Here is a 16,722-nt window from a genome sequence, read left to right as displayed (position 1 = left end):
GGCTGTCCTAATTGCAAGTATCATGTTTTTGTGTTTATAGCATAGATGCATTTCATTGATGCTCATGTATAAAGTCAAATGTTGTTTAAGAAAATTAAATTGGAATGAGGCCAAGGTATATCATTAAATACAAATGTGAGAAATTTAAAGCAAAGTTAGATTTTAAAAAATAACATGTTAAAGGAAATTTGTAGCTCTCTATATTTATTTTCCAGATGATAATTCCCACTTTAGTGACAAATCGGCAAGATTTTCTGAATTGTTATCACAATCCAGGTTTTTAAACAAATAAGATTTTGAAAAATTGAAGAGTCCTAGGTTGTTTTTTGTTTTTTTAAGGAAAGGAGCCAGAGAAGGAAAGGAGCCAGAAATAGCTTGTAATATAAGGAAATGAGAGCATAAGTTTAAGGACAAAAGAAACAAAGGGAAGGGGCTGCTGGATGGCTCAGTTGGTTGGAGCAAGAGCTCTCAACAAGGTTGTCGGTTCAATTCCCATATGGGATGGTGGGCTATGCCCTCTGCAACTAAAGACTGAAAATGGCGACTGGACCTGGAGCTGAGCTGCACCCTCCACAACCAGACTGAAGGGCAATGACTTGCAGCTGATGGGCCCTGGAGAAACATACTGTTCCCCAATATTCCCCAATAAAATTTAATTTAAAAAACACAAAGGGAAAAAAGTAGAAGACCTGGCAATTGAGAAAAGACTGGCACTGATTAGAATAATAATTTATCTACATATCCGTGCTAATCAACAAATGGGTTTGGCATGAGTATGCATTTTTCCCCAGCATATTTGCATAAATGTGTTAATAGGACGAAGAGTTTTTCACCTGGCTCCATTAAACTTTTTCAATGCCAAAATATAATTCAAGGAATAAATTCAATTTAGGCACAACATAGTGCAAATCTACAGCACCCAAAAAGATTTTGATCTGGCTGCTGCTTTTATAGGTATAGTTTAGAATTATTGGGCTTGTCCACACAGATTTCTTTTCTCCTCAGTCTGTCATTTGGTATCTAGCCAGGAACTAATGGTTCCTATAGGTAAAACCACTAAACATAGTGAAATTAAAATGGAAAATGAATTAGCAAATTGATCTTGAAGCCCATGATTTGGAATTAGCACACTGTGAGAAATTAAAGGTCTACTCCTGCCAAATAGAGAAAAGGACTGCAACAGCCAAGTAGGCATTTAGTTAAACTTTACCATCCAAATGGCGTTCTCCATAAGAGCTCTCTGGAAACAGGCCCCTTAAATATGTTATACATGAGATAGAAGTAGCAAAAAGTTTCTTCACCATTATCAATGACTCATGCTCATTAGTAATTTGGGATGGGAAAATTGTTTCCTGGAAAAAAAACAAAGATGAAAAAGGTTAGCATTCTTTAATGTAATCAGTTCATCATGCCATTAGCACAGATAAAATGGGAAGATTTTTCAAGACTTCAAATCTGACACCTTCATAGGTAATCAAAAGGAAACAGGCTTTGAATATTACATTAAATTTAGATTTTCACAGGTGAAGCAGAGGAGAAAGGCAGTTACCCAAGTAATTCAAGACTAATATAATTTATTTCAAAATGATCCACGGATTTGAGGCAAAACTGGAGTTTTACAGTAGTTATATAATCTTCTTCCCCTTCACACACTCCTCAGAACCTACTGCAATCTGTCTTTACCCCATCCACTCTATACTATTCTCTCCAAAGTCACCCAGCATATGCTATCGTTGACCTCTTCTCAGCCCTGGTGCTATGTAACTAGCTTCTCTGCAGGGCTTGACACTTGTCTACACTCTCCCTCTTCTCTCTCAGGTACCATAATATTTTGGGGGGCATGGAGTAGGGGAGCGGGGTTTTCACCTATCCCTCCATGTCTATCTCAACCTCTTATTTTTTCCAGTTTTTCTGCCCTTTAAATGTTGGTCTCATTTCAGGATTCTGTCTTCAGTCCTTTTCTCTTTTCCTAGCTCTCTCTTCTTGGGAAATCTCATCTAGTCTCACAGCTTCTGCCATAGCCTATACGGAGAAGCCTTTGAGTCCTCACTTCTGTTCTGAGCCCCACTTCTATATTTCTGTTTTCTGATCATCTACACCGAGACTACTTTGTAGACCCTCAAACTCAGTTTATCTCTATCACCACTGACTGAAACCTGATCCCACATTTCATTCTCAGACAAATGAATCAACATCACTCCAATCATCCAGGCTAGAAGTAGAGTCATCTTTGGCTTCTCTCTCCTTCATACCCCACATCCAATCACTAAATTCTATTAATTCTCTCTAGAAGAATTCTCAGATCTGTGCTTTCCTTTCCCTTCTCAGTGCCACTGTCTTGGCTCAGGACATACATACTTCTCCCCTTTATCACTGCAGTAGTCCCTGATCTCCCTGCCAACAGTTCCTTCCATTTGATCTGTCCTTCATATATCATCATTAACTTTAAAGAACACAGATCTTAGGACTCTCCTAGCGTTCACACAGTACAGAGTTCAAGTACCTTAGTGTGGCATCTGAGAGCTGTCTAAATCTTACCCTTGCCTAACTCTCCTGCCTTTCCCACCCACTCGTCTCTGTCCCTATTCCCTTACCCTCCCCTATGAACCCTACTCTTTAGCCATGTGGAAATCCTATTCATCTATTATTCTACTACACCTTTGTTCTTTGCTTAAGCTGGAGTTCTGCAGAATACTAAGGTTCTGTAAGATATCAGATAGTGTTCTATAAAAAGTATCAATGCTAACAATAGTTTCTAAAGTTTGTGTGTGTGTGTTTGTGTGACATACTAAACAATTTATACAGTTGTTCTTAAATGATTGGATAGTCCGACTTAAGAAATAGTCTACCATATTAGGAATGTCGTAAGAGAATGATAGGTACATGAATTTTACTTCACTATGTAAGAGGTGTCTACCAACTAACAGACATCTTGCATACAGGATTTTGCTGATAATTTGTTTTGAGTTATCATTTCAACATATGTTTGCCATACCATTCAATGTTTATTGTGTACACATATTAACATAAAAATTAAAATGTGATAATTTTTGTCAAAATTAGTCTATGAGACTTTTTGTTGTCTTCTTTAATCCAAGCACAAAATATGTCTCATGAAGTCCAGCTGGTGTTCTGTCAATACATTACAGTTTTAAAGTATTTTCCAAATATTAATGAACTAGACTATATTAAACTTATGTTCATTAATACATTATGAAGAGCAAAGGGTGGGTGGGGGGGGCAGCGCAGTGGCTCAAGTGGTTGGAGCACCATGCTCCTAATGCCAAGGTCGCTGGTTTGACTCCCACATGGGCATGGGCCAGTGAGCTGCGCCCTCTATAGCTAAGATTGTGAACAACAGCTCTCCTGGGAGCTGAGGTGCTGTGAGCAGCAGGAGGTCGGCATGAGCTGCTGCTGGCTGCTATGTGCTGCTGTGGGCTGCTGCGTGCCACCAGGAGCAGCCAGTGTGGCCGGCAGCCAGCGTGAGTGGCTGGCAGCTGATGAGAGTTGCTGTGAGTGGCCCAGCAATGACTGGCGACCGACTGCCTCAGCAGTTTGGAGCACAAGCCTCATAACACCAGCATGGGCCAGGGAGCTGTGTCCTATACAACTAGACTGAGAAACAATGGCTTGAACCGGAGTGGGGGAGAGGGGAGGCAGAAGAGGGTGTGGAAAAAGAAAAGAGACAACTCAATAGTGGGAGAAGATAGTCTAAATAATACATATGGCTGAAACAGAATTGATATCCAGAATGTACAAAGAATTCCTAAAACTCACTAAGAAAAAAACAATGGAAAAGGAAAATGGGCAAAAGACCTGAACAGACCCTTGGCAAAACACAACATGCAAATAAACAATCAATAAAAACGACATGCAAATAAAAAATCAATAAACAATGAAAAAGTGCTCAAACTTCAAGGAAATGCATATTAAAATCACAATGAGATTAACACTACACACCCAGCAAAATGGCTAACATTTTTAAAAATCAAAAAATACCAAATGTTGACAAGGATATGAATCAATCAAAGCTTTCACACACTGGTTGTAGGAGTGTAAACGGTACAACCTCTGGAAAATTGCTTGGTGATATCTACTAAAGTTAAATATACAAATATCCTATGACCCATATTCCACTTGTAGGCATACACTCAACATATTTGTGCACATATGCTCACCAAAAGAATGCTGCTTCTCATAACAGCTTTATTCATAATAGTCCTGAACTGGAAACTACCCAAATGCCCATCAACGAGAGAATGGATGAACAAATTGTGGTATATTTCCACAATAGAATACTATTCAGCAATGAGAATGAATGATCTACAACTATACTTAACAATATAAATGACTCTCATACATAAAGCTGAGCAAAATAAACCAAATACAAATGAGTACTACTGTATGATCTCATTTATTTAAAGAACAAAAGCAGGTGAAACTAATCTATGCTGTTAGAGGTCAGAATGGTAAGTTTTTGATTGCCTTACTCAAATTCAGGCATCTTTTACTCTATTGCACAGTTTCAATTGTTGAAGTTTTAATAATTCTGTTACTTAAATATGACTCTATGCGAAAAAGAACTCATCAAAAGCTTTTTTTCTATCTAGCTCTGGTTCAAGAATGTCTTTTGGACATTCTGCACATAATTTTACTATATAAGCTGCATCTTCTTTGGTGTACTATATAGTAGCAATAATCATTTGTCAAACCATATTATATTTACTTGTTAAAAAGGTATATAATAAAATTATTACTTTTGCATGTATGATATGAACTTCATGGAAAAATTAATATGGATCTTAAAAGCCAGGCTAAGGAATTTATACTTTATTCTGCAATCAATGGAAATTCAGCAGGTTTGATCTGGTAAGCAAGTCAAGTAATTGCTTTAGGAATATCAAGCTATAGCAGAAGTAGGAAAAATTAAAGCTGAAGAATTAGGTGGGCATGTGGTGTGTGTGTGTGTGTGTGTGTGTGTGTGTGTGTGTGTGTGTGCCTGTGTGTAAAATTTTACAGAAAATTGCTCTTCGATCTTTGTACCCAAAGATCCTAAGACATCAAGGTTCTTTTGGGTAACTGGGTAATAGCTTGCATGACATGCATTTAGTAAGTTATTGAAAACATGACAAAACTTAGAGGTAATACTTGAGTAATAATCATTTGTAAAATTAAATAACCTGAAGGTATAAAGACATTTACTTTAAATATAGACTCTAAAAGCCCATTTGTTGTAATGAAGATCAATGGTTAAAAAGGACCCTAGCGTTCTGTTTCTTCTCTGTACTCCAGGGATTTTTTTATCAGCTCAGCTGGTCTTTAAATGTCTAATACATAAAAATACTATTGTTTAATAATAATAAAAACACTATTAGAAGTTATTTTAATAAGATAGTGTGTTAATGATATAAGAGATGTTTGACAGCTTAGTTGTCAAGTTATGTGACCCAAGGCAAGTTACTTTACTTCTCTGAGCTTCAGTTTCCTCCTTATTGCAAGGTTTAATTGAAATAATAATATAAAGCCCTTGACACAGTGCCCAACACATGGTAAATGCTAAATAAATGTTAGCTTTTATAGTTATTATTATTGTTTTAAGTGTTAAATAGCAAAATCATATAATCACTTAAAATTTACTGGGAGAAGTAGCTCACCTGGTCCAAACTACAAAGATCTGTTTATATCAAAAAGTCAATTTGTTAATTTACAGTGAGAAAAATAACTGCAAGTTGATTGCAATTCATATACCCATCTCAGCATTTTCTCTCCAGGAAAGAAGCACACTTAGAAAACTAAGTAAGATCAGGAGCCTGCTTGGTGAGTATATTGAATTCGAGGCAGAAAGATGACTGTTTTCTCTCTGCCTAATTCTCTTCAACTTCAATCTTTCCTCCTTCTGCTACAGCTTAACATTCCTAAAACAATTATTTTACTCACTCTCCTGATCAAACCTGCTGACTTTCCATTGATTGCAGAATAAAGCATAAATTCCTTAGCTTGGCTTTTAAGATCCGTATTATTTTGTCCCCAAAGTTCCTATTCAATTTTGTTTCCTACTTCTGTTCAACATGACACTCCACTCCAGTCAGGATGAGGTTCTTCATTATTCTCTGATATATGCCATGCTGATTTTTAATTCTGAGCCAAGGCATATGCTAGGTTTTCCTCATGCAATTCTCTTCTCTCTCCACTATCCAAATCATTTTCATTATTCAAGGTCCACCTTAAGTCCCGTCTTCTTCATGAGGAATATACAAATCATTCTAAACAAAAATCTCTAAATTCCTATAATTTGTGTTGCTTTACTCTTTTCCACATATATGTAATGCATATATGACTTTGTATATTGACTTAACTCCTGCAAATTTTAATTTAACCAGATTATAAACTTCTGGAAGAAGAAGATTCTTGTTTTTCTATTCTTTCAGAGGATAACACAGCATTACATACTTATATGTACTATATGATTTTGAGCTCTCAATGAATAAATAAGTGATTCATTAATGAATGTCATGGAACAAGATAAATTTGCACAGGTGAACCCAGCAAGGTTGCCTAGCCCTGGCATGCTTCCCCACGGACCCAGCATCCAAGTTTTTCTCAGTGCTCTCTTCTTCATTTCTTACAATTACACCATGTTGTAATTGCTTCAGGAAGTGAATGCCAATAGAGAACCATTCTCCTTAAACATCTGTTTTCTTTTACCCTAGAAAATCTAAATATATAAATATGAAACAAGCACATTCTAATCTATTCTAATTTAAAATCTATTCTAATTTTCTGAACATCCTCGGTCCATTAGGCAGTTAAAATGTAGACATACCCTGCCAGCATAGTATGTGCCAATTAAACAAAAAAAAACACCAAAGATTAAAGTCATGATTCTGAACTAACTCGCTAAATGGTCATCAATTTTCTTTTAATTCTTAATAAATACCTTAGGTGCCTTGTGACTTCTGATAGAGTGAGAGAGCTGAGCTGTGGCCATTATAGTAACGTGTCAGGATTATTTTAATAAGTCTAATCTGCAAAAAAAAAAAAAACAAATTAATTAGAGATCTTGCCTAACATAACCCTTATTGTGAATTTTCCAAAGAATAATTAGCATTTGACTACATTTTTTGGAAAATTACTTTAATAAACATTTTTATCTCCACTACCAATTTTCTATAAATTTGGCATAAAGTCTCTGGATTAGTTTTCCCAAACACCCGATGAAAATTTAAGTTGACCCACTTGTTCCCAAAAACATTTGGAGGAGAAAAATAAATTGTAAATCACTTAATAACTCAATATTTTTCTCATCCATGTTATTCCCTCAGAGTGTAACAGTGCTTTGTACATAGTAGCAGCTCAAAAACATTTCTTGAATTAACTGCATGGTGTAATTGATTTTCAAAGTCAATTCAAAAGTTAATCTTTACACTTCCCACCCATTACAATGGTTATTCAAAAAAAAAGGAAAATAACAAGTGTTGCTAGGGATGTGAAGAAACTGGAATCCTTGTTCACTGCTGGTGGGAATGTAAAATGGTGCAGCTGCTATGGAAACAGTATGGCAGTTGCCCCAAAAGTTAAACAATTACATATTACCCAGCAATTCCACTTCTAGGTATATGCCCAAAAGAAATGAAAGCAGGGATTCAAACAGATCCTTGTACAACAATGTTCACAGCCGTATTATTTACAATAATAGCCAAAAGGTGGAAACAACCCAAATGTTCATTTTAAAAAATGTGGTTTATACAATGGAAAATTATTCACCTTTAATTTCTGGAATTAGTTTCAGGAATTAATTTCTGATACATGCTGCAACCTGGATAAAATTATGCTAAGTGAAATAAGCCAGACACAAGAGGAAAAATACTGTATAATTCTGCTTATTAGAGGAAAATAGTCAAATCCATAGAGTCAGAAAGTAGAATAGAGGTTACCAGGGGCTAGATGGTGAAAGGAAGGGGGGTTTAATGGATACAAAGTTTCTGTTCAGGATGATGAGAAATTTCTAGAAATGCATAGTGGTGATGGTTGTGTAACACTGTGAATGAACTTAGTGCCACTGAATTGGCACTTGAGAATGGTTGAGGTGGTAAATTTTGTTACATACATTTTACTACAATAAAAAAATTAATGTTTAAAATACCTAATGTTTAAAATAGTTTTGACTTCCAATGCTTCACTAACATTAAAAGGAGCAAATTTCCCTTTTTCTTTTCAGAGGCCTTGATTTAATTTAAGCTGTGGCTTCTTTTCAAGGTGTTATGGAGTCCTGACCAAATATTTGTAAAATAATCCATTTAAAGAAATTCTGGATAACCCAGGATATTTGTGACCTGTTTTTGTGGATATATATTAATGTAAGATTCTGGAAGATTTTGCAAATAAAAGAGGGCAGAATTATTTGAGGCCACAAGGTGGTGATAGTGATTATAAACAGGTAATATTTAATTTCTCTCCAACTACTTTTTCAGAGCAACACTAGGGGACACTCTAACAATATTTTACATGAGACTGAAAACCACCTAACAGTCTTTTGGTCCTTAAAGATTCCAAGGTATCTTCTCTTGACTTCAGAGTATAACCTTCATTTCTGAGTATAACCTTTAAATCTGACTCAACAAATCAATTGTCTCCCTGACGACTTCAAGAAATAAAACGGAAAAAAAACTACAAGAGTTTAAGTTCTAGTTCTGGCCCATTAAAACATAATAAACTATCTCCTACTGGGGTAGTAATTATTAGTCTTAGAGACAATAAACAAGAGGAATAATGCTTTTTAAATAGCTTTCCACATTGGTTTTTTTTTAAATTTCTCTATGATCGTAAGACATTCTGATGGTATTTCTAGAGAATCAAAACCCTGAAAATAGTATCAGCTAATTAGAAGCCAATGCATTACTACATCCATATTTTTGGAATGTATGGATAACCTGGATTAAATTGATATTATCACTGAAAACTCTGAAACATCCAGGGCACTTGCTTTTGAGAAAAATTTTAATGCCAGTCACTATTAGCATTTGGTAAATACTTGAGGAATTAACACTTATAAAATAAATAAAGCTAAATTTTATATACACATATGTATATATACAGAAAAAAATAACCAGCAGTATAATCTAATATAAAGAAGGATTAGAGTTAAGAACCCTAGGTTCAAATTCTGCTTAACTACCTAGTAGCTCTATGACTTGATCAAATTACTTAATCTCTCTGGGCCTCAGTTTCCTTTTTGTAAAATGGAGACAATAAATCCAAGTTTTCAGGGCTTTTCTAGTATTTATCCAGGCAAGTGTTTATCTAGAGAGGTAACACAGCATAGTGGTTAAGCACATGGACTCTTCTGGAGCCAAACTACCTAGGATCAAATCTCAGTCTGTAATTTACTCTGATCTTAGGCAAATGGTGTGCCTCAGTTTCCCCACCTGTAAAATAAGGATAGTAATAGTACCTACTTCATACGGTTGTTGGCCGGACTAAATGAGTCATTATTTGTAAGGCATTCGTAACACTGTCTGACACACACATTTCATTACATGTAACAAAGCATGTCTATTTTTTTTAAATCTTATAATGTATTAGTATTCAAACTCCTGGTTTTCTTCCAGAGTCCCAGTTGTGCCTTTTCATTGTTCTCCTCAGACTTTTTTCCCTGCCAGTTTTTAGCTTTTTGTGTTTTTGAGAATTCTGTCCTAGGACTTCTTCTTTTTTTTACTTCTAAGTACACTCCTTGGATGTGCAAATAACATCCCCATTATTTCAATTACTATTTCTATTCTAATGTCTGATATGTATATCACCAGCCCAGGTCTCAGTGGGAAGTCACAGATCTATACCTCTAACTGTCTATGAGATGTTGATGTTCCCAGCACATCCAAATGTGAATTCTTTTCCCCCAAACCTATTTTTCTTCCCTAGCTTAGTGAATGACATCGTCAAATTCCTAGTTGCTCAGGCCTAAAAACTATGACTCAACTCTGACCACAACTCCTCACCCCCTGATCATTCCCATATCCAGTCTCCTTAATATTTCTCAAATGTCCACTCCTCACTTTATTTACATTGTTGTCATCTCTGCTTGAGATTGGATCAGTCTCATCTTTTACCTGGACTGCTACAAATCACTTGTCTGCCTGTCACTGGTCTTAGCCTTCTCCAGTCTGTTCTTTCTTTTTGAATTATAAACTTGATCATGTAATTTCTTAGACTGAAATACTTCAGTGGCTTCCCACTGCCTCAGGATAAAATCCAAACTCCTTACCCTCATTTCAAGATCTGGCTCAAGCTTCCTTAGCCACATCTCTAACTATTTTCCCTTACACTTTTATGCATCCACTATTTTTATCTGCCTTAATTACCCTCAAGAACTCTCCAGCTTTCAGGCTTTTGTAATATTCCTTCTGCCTGAAACATTCTCCTCTGTTCTCAATTCCTACTCATCTCCTAGACATGGCTTAGTATAATTTCCTCAAGGAATTATTTCCTGATTGACCACTCCCACCAAGTCCAGGTTATATACCCATTGTAACATATGCTGTACATTGATTGCATTTATACATCCACCACATCCTACTGTAGGCAAATGTGAGAGCAAAGTTGCGTCTGTCTAGCTCATTCTTTATTTTTTAAAGTTAAAAAAAAAACTTTTTTCAACTTGTATTTTAAAAAACAATTCAATGAGTTTTAGTGTATTCACAAAGTTTCAAAACCATCAAAACTATCTAATTCCAACCCATTAACAATCCCTCCCCATTCTCCCTTCCCCCTGACCCTTTGAAACCACTAATCTACTTTTTAATTTCTATGGATTTGCCTATTCTGGGCATTTCATATAAATGTAATAATATAATATGTGACCTTTTGTGTCTGGTATAGCTTATTCTTGAATCCTCAGCACCATCATAGTACTGGAACAAAGTTCGTAGATGCTCAATAAATATTTGCTGAGTTTACAGAGAAGCACTATGAGAACAAGAAAGAATTAAGGGTCTAGAAAAGAATCACAAAATTTTAAAAGTAGAAAGAACTTTACATGTTATCTAGTCTAAACACCTAATTTTCTAGATAAGGAAATCAAGGTCCAGAGAAGTCAACTGACTTACCTAGGGTCAATCAACCATTTAAGAGGCAGAACTGAGAGTAAAACTCAAGAAATTTTGACTCACAATACAGGGGTTTTTCTACAATGACTCCCCCAAATGAAATTCCCTTTGGCTTTCATTCCATCTAAAATGATGCACTACTAGCACCTTTATTAGTTGTTCGGCTTCCTTGCTTATTTCTAAACATGGTAGTGTCTCTATGGTGTTCTAGAATGAGCTTGCTTCAGGAAGGCAAAAACAATCTGAATAATTTTTTTTTTTAAAGCAGGTTCCTTTTAATCTCTAAGTATTCTGTTACCAATGTTGTTTTCCCTTTGAGCAGGTCTCCTCTTCAAGTACAAACTGCTTAATTTTGAAAGCTCACAAGCTGACAGCCCCAGGAGTTATGACTCTACAGATCATTCACTCTTAGAGAATAGCTGATTTTTTTTATCACCTTGTTCTAACTTGTTACCAAAAAACCTAGGTGAGATTTCATAACTAAGGATTTTAACAACAGATCTCTAATTTTCCAATGTCTCTCACTCATATTTGCTTGCATACAGGATCCACAATCATCTGAAACCTCACAGGGCATCAATACCATTCATTCCCTCTTATGTTTGATATGTCACTCTGTGACAAGGATTATGATCTTCTTCAGAAAGAGGCAAGATTTCTATGGTTTCGCAGACAAAGACTCACTCTGGGCTTACCTCTTGACCTACATTTCAATTGCCTATTTAAAATGGTGACACAGTAACTATTTTACCCTTTTATTTGTGAATCCAAGAGTCAGTTTAAGATAAATCAGCTGTTTAGTTTATGAAGACCCAAGCCATGTGTTTGTTTGTTTGTTTGTTTTTGGCCATTCTGAGTGAAGGAAAACCAACATTTTATTATGTTTCTCCAAAGACAATAATAGTTGATTTCCTAACTCTCTACACCCATCTTTCCCAATCTTCCACAACGCTTTTTTTTAAAAAAAAGAAAACAAAAAAAGCTCCTTTCTACTGAGTAAACAATATCCAATTGCTGGATTGTAAAATGTAGCTACCGTGACCTTCCTTACACGTGCATGACATGAAGAATGGCTTTCCATGAAGGAAGTGCATGTCCACATAAATGGATTTCACAGCAGAATTGGAAGGGAGAGGAGACATTTCTCCATAACTAATCCAATCCCCTCATTTAAAGAAAAGTCAAAGCAGTGCAGGAAGGATCGTCCTTTTAACAAACGGTGCTAGAGCAATGGGACATCCATGGGCAAAAAATAAAAAGAACCTCAACCTAAATTTCATACCATAGACAGACATTAACTCAAATGGATCATGAATTTAAATGTAAAATATGAAACTACAAAGAAGAGAGGAAAGTGAAGTCCACCAAGGGGGCTTGGTTTGCCAAAGATCACCCAGTGCCTCGGATTTTACAGTTTGCTTCCATAAATTATTATTCCCCATTTGAACGAATCTCATTTGCCCCAGGTAATGCCCCTAACTACGCTCACTCCGAGTCAATGGTTTCCACTATATTAATTGGGTATTTGTTCATGCTCTTGGTTTTTTTTACCGTCTTCATGCTACTTCAATTATTCATTCATTCAGCACTTACTGGGGACAACTACAAAGTGCCAGGCTTCGTGCAGGATTACAAAGCTGTGAAATATCGTTCACGTCTCAAGACATCGATGGTCCAAGGGGGGAGAAACTAGATGATCATACTAATTAGATTAAAACTCATTTAAAAGCAAGCACCATGCTTCCACCTTCCCGCCACCCCCCGCCCCCGTTTCCACCAGCCAAGGACGTGCTGTACCGCACACTCCGTCCCACGCTCTGCACACTTGAACAGATTTTGACGATTGCTTCATCTTGAGTTTCAAGACACTCTCTCTCCCCTGTACTGTTTGGGGATCTAAAGTCCACAGAGATTAAAAGGCAAAGCCTGGGTAAAGCAGAGGTCATTCGTGGGGCCTCGTACGCACCTCTCCCCTCTTAGTCTGTGCCAGGCATTGATTCTGGCAGGACATCTCAATGGTCGGACAACACCGGCCCGAGCTCAGCTACTCCCCGCAAGTTCCACCGCCGACTCTCGGCCACCCACGTCCGCCTCACCACCTGCGCGGCGGCTCGTTACCGCTGCCGCTTCCCCAAGGTAAAAGCTACTCAGTGGCAATGGGGGTGTTCCCAGGACAATTCTCTCCACGTCCCGCCCCCCACCCCGCAGGATATGTGAAAGTTTTCATCGTCAAGCTTTGGGGGGCGGGGGAGGGAATGTTACCCCCTTATCTTTCTCCTCAGCCCTCGCCTTCCCGAAGCTTCTCCTCAGAGTACCTCAGTCCTCAGCGATATGCTTTCCAATCAAACTTAAAAGTCTCGAGGAACAAGAAATGAAACGATAACACTGTAAGACTAGAGAACTAACAATCCTCCAGGACCCTCTTTCTCTGGAAACTTCGCGTCGGCTCAGCCCTCACCTCAGCTCGTGGACGCCTCCCTCCCACGGCAGTCAACGCCTTCTCCGGCCCAAACCCGCCTCTCGGGCTCATGAATAATCAACGACGTCTTCCTGGGCGGGGCGAAGAGCTTTCTCATGAATAACTCGTTACCCCCTATGGCTTGCTCAGGCGTCCATCCTCTGTGCGCCTCATGAATATGCAAATAGTGGGCGGGCGGCGGCTACAGAACCCCTGGCGGGCCCGGCCCCTTCAGCGCCCGGCCTGTGCTCCCCGAGGGGCCTCAGTTCCCGCTGCGTTTGCCCTTCCGCCGCCGGCGCCGCGTCGGTGCTGCGGCCTTTCCCTTCCCTCCCTTCCGAGGGCTCGCCCCGCGCTCCGGGGCCTGAGGGACCGGCGCCGAGCTCGCGGCGCCGCGGGGGACCGGGGCCGCGGGGCTACGCAAGGACCCTGACGGTGTGTGCCGCTCGGGCAACCCGTACGTCGAGGACAGCTTGCCGCGGGGCTTCCAGAGGAGGCGCCTGCCCGCCGAGGTGAGGCGGTGGCGGGGAGGCTCTCGCGGGCCGGGAGGGGCCTGGGTTAGAGGCCGGGGGACCTTGGGGGGTTGCCGCGAGCCAAGGCTGCGGGCCACGGGTCCCGGACAGGCCTGAGGTCGGCACTCTGCTGCGTGGGGCAGGGGAGGCCAGTCCGGAGGGTCGGATCAACGCTGAGGGATGGAACCTCCGGAGGACAGCGGTTCTGTCGTTGAGGGCATCTCCACTTCTTCCCTATACATGGACCCCACTTTGCGTGGTTTCTCACCGTACTTTGTAGTTATGCAAATAACCCATGAATCTGTTCTCCTCGCTTCACGGCCCCTCACCCCTGTCCCTTCGCAGAGGTAACCCCAGTGAGCGGCTAGGTGTGAATCTCCTCGGGTCCTTTCCCGTGTGTTCGGGTACAAACTTAGTACCTTCCCTGGGAAGCTTTTCAAAGGTTCCTGAAGTCCGTCTGCCGTGGGAGTTCCTAAGAGCGTGGATGGAGAAGTGGCCACTTTCAACCAGTTCTTACTTTGTTTCTGCAAATTCAAGTTGGTGAAACCATGAGTTTGTAACATAATGACTAAAACCCAATCATAATGACTAAAACCCTTCAGTGCAGGGTGTCGCAGCCTCAGCAGTAGTGCCCCTCCACCTCCCAAACCGTGACAACCTCTGATGTCTTGAGACATTGCCAAATGTCCCCTGGAGGAGGGGCAGAATCACCCTTAGTTAAGGACTATGGCTTTAATCCTGTGCTTTGCAGAAGTAACTGCTCTGTAAGCTCCAACCACACAGATGGTCTCTCTGCTCCAGCCCTTTCCAGACCCAACGTTTACCTGCGTCCCTCTGGCTAGACCAGTAGCCCTTCTGTGCTGGCTCTCCTCATTCTCATCCGCCTTCAGGTCTCAGCCCAGTTCACCACCACCATCTCCAAAGAGCCTTCCCCCACTGCCCTAGGCTCATGGAAATTCACCCAATCCCCCCACACAGTTACTCTCTCATTATTACTCCGTTTCCTTCTCTCATTATTACTCTGTTTCCTATAAATAGAAAATAAAATCTGGATTTTATTTTCTATTTATTAGTTAACCTGTTTTTCTTTCTCCACCACCTGGAATGTACGTAAGCTTCATTAGAAACCTGATCTGTCAGAGTCACCGCAGGGTTCCTAGTGCCCAGTACAGAACCTGGCACACAGTGATCACTCAGAAAACGTGGTGAACTGAAACAATCAATTAGCCTGTCTTCTAAGAGTTCCTATGGAGTTTCTCCTACTCCTTTCCATCCTCATTCCCTGCTGGTTGCCTTGTAACCTTTGTTTAGAACTTGAGTGGATGAATGAGCACCTCTTCTAGGAGCCATGGGTAAAGCCTTCATTTTGCCCACTGATTTATCAACTCCTTGTGGACACACTGCCCTGTATTATTATGTTCACTGAAAGTATTCAAATAGATAGTTGAATGAACTAATTCATGACTTAAGGAATAATAACAGGCTATGAAAAATTGGTAGTGCTACCGGGGGCTTTAGAAATAATCAAAGTCTAGTCTCCTACTTTACAGATTAGAGTTTAAGTAATTTGCTCAAGGTCCCCAAGCTTATTAAGACACCACGTCACAAGCACAGCACATGGTCTCACACCTCTCATTTCAAGGCTCTTTCTTATCTCCAGCCAGTCTAGTTTCTGATTACCTTTCTGTGAACCTGCCTTCTTACTCAAACACAAAAATCCCAAGCCAAAGACTTGTTTCCTGTCACCTAAAAGCTTTTGAGCTTGTACTCTTCATCTTTTGTTTAAATCAGTCATAGGGATAATGGCCTAATGAACTCAAAAGTGGTGTATGATATTCAGACAATTTCCCACCTTCTTTTGTACCTTTTAATGATAAGAAATTGGAAACTGCCCCTATCAAAGCAATGTATCTTGTTTGTTTTGGAAGGAAAAAAAATGTGCATTGTGGTAGAAACTATGTGATCATTGTTTAGAAATTTTCAAATAACCAGTTGTTAAAGTTTTGCCAAACCCTGTAAAATGTGAAACATGAAAATAGAGGAGGAAAATGTCTTCTTTGAGATGACTTTCATTGCCTAAAGTTGACCTTTCTCTTCAGAGACGTTTCATTTTACTCTGTATACCTGAAACAGTTGCCATGCTTCATTAATCGGTCTCTAGTTACACCTTTGTTTTTTGAGAACTAAAGACCATTTTTTTCCTCCTCAGTTAAAAGAAATTCAGGTTCTTTCTTTCTTGATCATTTTCTATAGGCAATTCCTGTTAGTAGAGCCTTAGGGAGTCCTGCTGTCAGCTTTTAGAATCTTGGAGTTTCTTCTGAGGCATCTAACAGCACAGTGTCACCGGAAATAGAGATACCGTTTGTCTGACTGATTGAAACTTTCCCCATCAAGTTCGTTTCACCTTAGAAATCTTCTCCGAAACACGGTTTACTTGAGGGTTATCAAACTAGACATATTGAATATAAAATATATTCCCAGGAGGACATTTCTGGATGTGTCTCCCTCTTCAATGTAGAAGTATACAATCGTGATACCAAATACAGAGAAAAGAGATTGGGGTGGAGGAAGCAGCTAAGTAGGAAGGATTGGATTCTTTATCCTATTTGCATTCAACTTTTATTAGAACTCTTAAAATCATCATAATTTCCAG

At 39.2% G+C, this 16,722-nt stretch overlaps 1 protein-coding gene and 1 long non-coding RNA gene across 4 annotated transcripts in view; one reads left to right on the top strand and one right to left on the bottom strand.

Moving 5' to 3' along the window:
• Window positions 1–13,606, bottom strand: part of HORMAD2 (HORMA domain containing 2) — a 71,143-nt gene extending 57,537 nt beyond the window's left edge. Inside the window, exons 1-3 of one of the 3 annotated variants that reach the window (XM_081037580.1) lie at window positions 13,561–13,606; window positions 6,938–7,025; window positions 1,211–1,352 (exon numbers count right to left, since the gene is read on the bottom strand). In XM_081037580.1, coding sequence (XP_080893706.1) covers window positions 1,211–1,352; window positions 6,938–6,988 — 193 coding nt within the window. In that variant the 5' untranslated portion in view covers window positions 6,989–7,025; window positions 13,561–13,606. Of the gene's footprint in view, window positions 1–1,210; window positions 1,353–6,937; window positions 7,026–13,364 lie in introns of all 3 variants that reach the window. The other 2 variants (XM_081037581.1, XM_081037582.1) reach the window with 2 other exon arrangements.
• A 242-nt stretch (window positions 13,607–13,848) lies between these two features.
• The window catches only part of LOC308492510, a 31,705-nt gene continuing 28,831 nt past the window's right edge, over window positions 13,849–16,722 (top strand). Inside the window, exon 1 of the long non-coding RNA XR_013992516.1 lies at window positions 13,849–14,069. This is a non-coding gene — a long non-coding RNA (uncharacterized lncRNA). The remainder of the gene's footprint in view (window positions 14,070–16,722) is intronic.

The sequence above is a fragment of the Rhinolophus hipposideros genome, assembly GCF_964194185.1.
Source record: "Rhinolophus hipposideros genome assembly, chromosome: 24".
Taxonomy (NCBI): Eukaryota; Metazoa; Chordata; class Mammalia; order Chiroptera; family Rhinolophidae; genus Rhinolophus; species Rhinolophus hipposideros.
The sequence above is the reverse complement of the archived record's forward strand: the minus strand, read 5'-3'. Positions and strand labels throughout refer to the sequence as shown.